At 38.8% G+C, this 3,757-nt stretch overlaps 1 protein-coding gene across 1 annotated transcript; it reads right to left on the bottom strand.

The window, feature by feature from the left end:
- Positions 1-627: 627 nt before the first annotated feature.
- LOC306892468 (transcription factor HES-1-B-like) lies at positions 628-1,664 on the bottom strand (the record flags this gene model as incomplete). The annotated part of the gene is made up of 3 exons (XM_079453595.1): positions 1,572-1,664; positions 1,394-1,481; positions 628-1,049 (listed from the first exon to the last, which is right to left on the bottom strand). The coding sequence occupies exons 1-3, from the start codon at positions 1,650-1,652 to the stop codon at positions 628-630; spliced, it is 591 nt and encodes a 196-aa protein (XP_079309721.1). The 5' UTR covers positions 1,653-1,664.
- Positions 1,665-3,757: the final 2,093 nt, after the last annotated feature.

Genomic DNA, 3,757 nt, shown 5'->3' with positions numbered 1-3,757 from the left:
ACCTAAAAACGAACCCATTCATCACAAGGACATTTAACATTTTCTTTATATAAAACTAGCCAGATATTGAAATTAACCGTTAAAGACAAATTGAAAGAAGTGAATGATTATATTTTTTAATCAAATGTTATTTGAAGCACAAAATAACGCAGAAAACGACGTCATTGAACGCAATTAATCTTAAGTGATGTAAAGGGTCAAACTTTCTCCTGAATTGAATTCGGTAGTTCTGTGTCTTCCCTATAAAGCATACCGTGTACGTGCAGCATTTTATTTTCTAAACATTTGATGCATTTTAAACTCACCACAGCCGTGCCACACGCAAACTAGAAAACCAAAGGTTTCTTATCTGTATTTATCCACAACGAACAAATATAAAAGGTACACTAAATTATAAGAACATTGCAAAATAAATAAAACATTTACAGCTTTATTATGCAAAATAAATCAATAATATCTGTAATATCTATAATAATAATATCTATAAAAAACTAATGAACAGTTGCCTACTTGTTTTAAATTACAATTCGTGTTGAATTCAGGTGCCAAATCTAGTCCTGGTGTTGAAAAAGAAAGCAAGCCTTTGCTGCAACTATTTACATCGCTGTACAAAGATTCTGGGAGGCCCTACCAAGGTCTCCAAATGGATTCTTGAGCGTTCACACGCGCGCTTGGGGACACGCCGGACCGAGGCGCGCCGCGATGACGCCCGGTCAAGCTCATACTGGATGAACTGGGTATTAAAAGACCGAAAGTCCCATCACTTGACGGCACCAAATGTAAACCATTGTGTGATTTTGAAGCCTCTGATGGCAAAAGAAACACTGGAGCGTTCAGCTGCGGTGGTTTTGAAGCGCGCGCGCGCAGGTGCAGATGCTGGGGATGACCCGAACTAAGGTCCATGTGTGAAACGCAGCCGGCCAGATGTGACAGGAGTCGGGTCTTCGCTTCAGTGTCCACGGCCTCATGAGTGGACAGAAAACGGATAACTTCGTTTATGCATTCGCGAAATCCAGCTCTGTACTTGTCAAGCATGGGAACGCTGTTTGCTTAAACACAAATCAGATACGAGAAATCACTTTCAGAAGTGCCAAAAAAAAAAACACATCATTTTAATATGTGCACTCAACGCAAATAAATAAAAAGTGGTTACCTAAAGAATATTTCAACTTCATCCAACCCTTGAAAATGTGGGGTCGGGTTAACATTATTATTATTATTATCAGTCTACTATTATTTTTTCATTTCTGATCAATATAGCGGGGTATCCTATAGGTTAGAATTCGTTTTATAGGCCTGTAATATGAAAACATTGTTCCAAAAACCTTTTTGCGTTAAGAATGTATAATTTGGTTCACATGTTCCCTTAAATGTTCATTAGAAAGAAACTTACCAGCCATTTGTGCTCGTTGCAGATGTTTTAAGTGTTTCACTGTGATTTCAAGAATATCTGCTTTTTCCAATTTGGAGTGCCTAGATGTCTGAATAGAAAACGAATAACAACAATTGTAAAACACACCACCTTACCAATAATATAGTCTATTTGACAGTGGAGGTGTTTATCAACTCACCTCTTTATTCAGCGCGTCCAAAATAAGCGTCTTTAGTTGAGTAAGACTGTTGTTTATCCGTGCGCGTCTCCTTTTCTCCATGATTGGTTTTGAGGACTTATAAAACAAATAAAATCATATATTTTCATCAAACATCATATTTCGTATCTTACGGATCGTAAATGTCTCTTTACCTTTCTGTGCTGCAAGTCTCTGCTGTATGTTTCACATGTCGTGCCAAGTGCGCATCTTTGCTTTGTGACCAGAAGAGAAGTCATGTCCAGATACTCTTCAGGAAACTTTAGTCAGCTAGTGTTTTCCGAGTTAAACGTGAGCTACGTGGGTCTATCTGTAAGCGTTTCAAGTTGTCAGTCATTTACAAAAGGTCATTCTGAAAATGCTCCAAAACGTGTGCCTGCGTAATTCCAGTTGCTGTCTCGTGAACACAGTGAGAAAGTTGGACAGATCAAGAGTCTCTATATGTGCACGCGTGGATGTGAACGAGCAAAGCGCCATTGGTTTCCATGCCATCAAAGGCAACCAATAGCGCGCTCCGGTCCACGCGTCTTTCATGGGTCAATAATAGTTACTGGTGCAGTGACCACAGCTCGTCCCAAATAGCGTCATCGCGTTATTTCATTAACAATACTAAGCTTTTACTAGCTTTAGTGCAACGCTCACTATATAACAACAAGAAATAAATAGTAGGATTAAGTGTGAATGAAACGTCATCATTCAAGTAGGCCTATATGAAGAGTTTGGATCCAAAAGGAGTTTTCTAAAATCATGAGTTTTCTGTGCATTCCAATCAGTATTTGAGCCATAATTACTCAAAAAATACAAGTAAACACAACAAAAACAAGATGATTTTCCAAAAACTGTGTTTTTATTATGTTATCTCATTTTGGAATAATAATGGCATTTGATGAAACATAATGATGGTGGTTTAGGAGATCCCCCTTCTATGTAAAGCGCTTTAAAGCACTAAATAAATGTAATTAATTATTATTATTATTAATAAAGGTTCTAATAGAGGGACAAAATGCTCTCTCGTTTGCGTAGCTCTGGTATCTGTTAAATGTAAATGTAATAGGCAACAACTGTAAGTGATTCTGGAGTGTTTTCGGATGATCGCCGGATGGTTTCTGTGGTTTGAGATCAATAATTGTGTGTCTATTATTTTTTTGTGTAAACATATGGGTCACTCCTTTTTTTAACGTATTATCGACAAGGTATCTGATCGCTTAGAAAAGTAAAGGCTCACTTTCCATCCAGCATATGATTTGAGTTATCATGCATGTTCATGCTAGTTTAGGACACCAGACGTGATCATTTAGATTCTTGATGCGGATTATGAGAATTGAGAAGTCATATCACTTGTCTTATCAGGCATCCAGCCATGGCTAACATCTTAATGTTATGGCCCTATAAGAATGACTGGCACCTTCTTACATGTTGACCTGACCTAAAATGACAACATTCTTTATATGACATACATATTCTGAGTTTCCATCTCACTCTGAATATAAGCTTCATGCCAGATTCTTTTTCTCGTGGTGTCAATAGGACTGCAGTAGAAAGCGTCCTCTCTTCCTTCAGCGGAATTGTTCCCCAATGGGCCAGACATTTTGATCATTCTTTTCTGAACCGTTTTCCCACGTCAAGATTTGATTGTGTTTGAAAAGGGAAATTCTGTTGCCTTCTGCCCTTCGTCTTGACATATTGGCCTTTTCGCCCAGTAGCTCTTCATTTCCTTAACCCTGGAACCTCTGCCCCGGCCTGCCACAACAAACACCATTTATGCTGTCAGTCTGAGCCTCACTATAGGGCTTTGACTAACCCCACATCAACACCAGTGCAGATATAACCTGTTTATGCATTTTATGAGATGTCTGATCGGAAACATTGGACTACTTTGTTTAGGATTGCTTTAGGACTATTCACATTGCGCGACTTTTCTGCGTGCATATTCAAATATTCAGAGATTGACGCGTGTCCGCAGCAATCGTTCCGCCCCACTGTTATATGCTGGGTTCACACCAAACACGAATAATCGCGCTACACGCTCTTTATTGCTCACGGGAAAAGTTTGTTGTTATAAAGTGAGTGAAGCGATCTGACAAATATTTTCAACCTTCGGGGAAGATGAGATTAAAAAAGATGATTTTGGCAAGCGCTCTGCCTGATTCGCATCTTTTTCACCGCCT

The sequence above is a fragment of the Barbatula barbatula genome (assembly GCF_947034865.1).
Source record: "Barbatula barbatula genome assembly, chromosome: 3".
Taxonomy (NCBI): Eukaryota; Metazoa; Chordata; class Actinopteri; order Cypriniformes; family Nemacheilidae; genus Barbatula; species Barbatula barbatula.
This window is presented reverse-complemented; position numbering and strand designations above follow the sequence as displayed.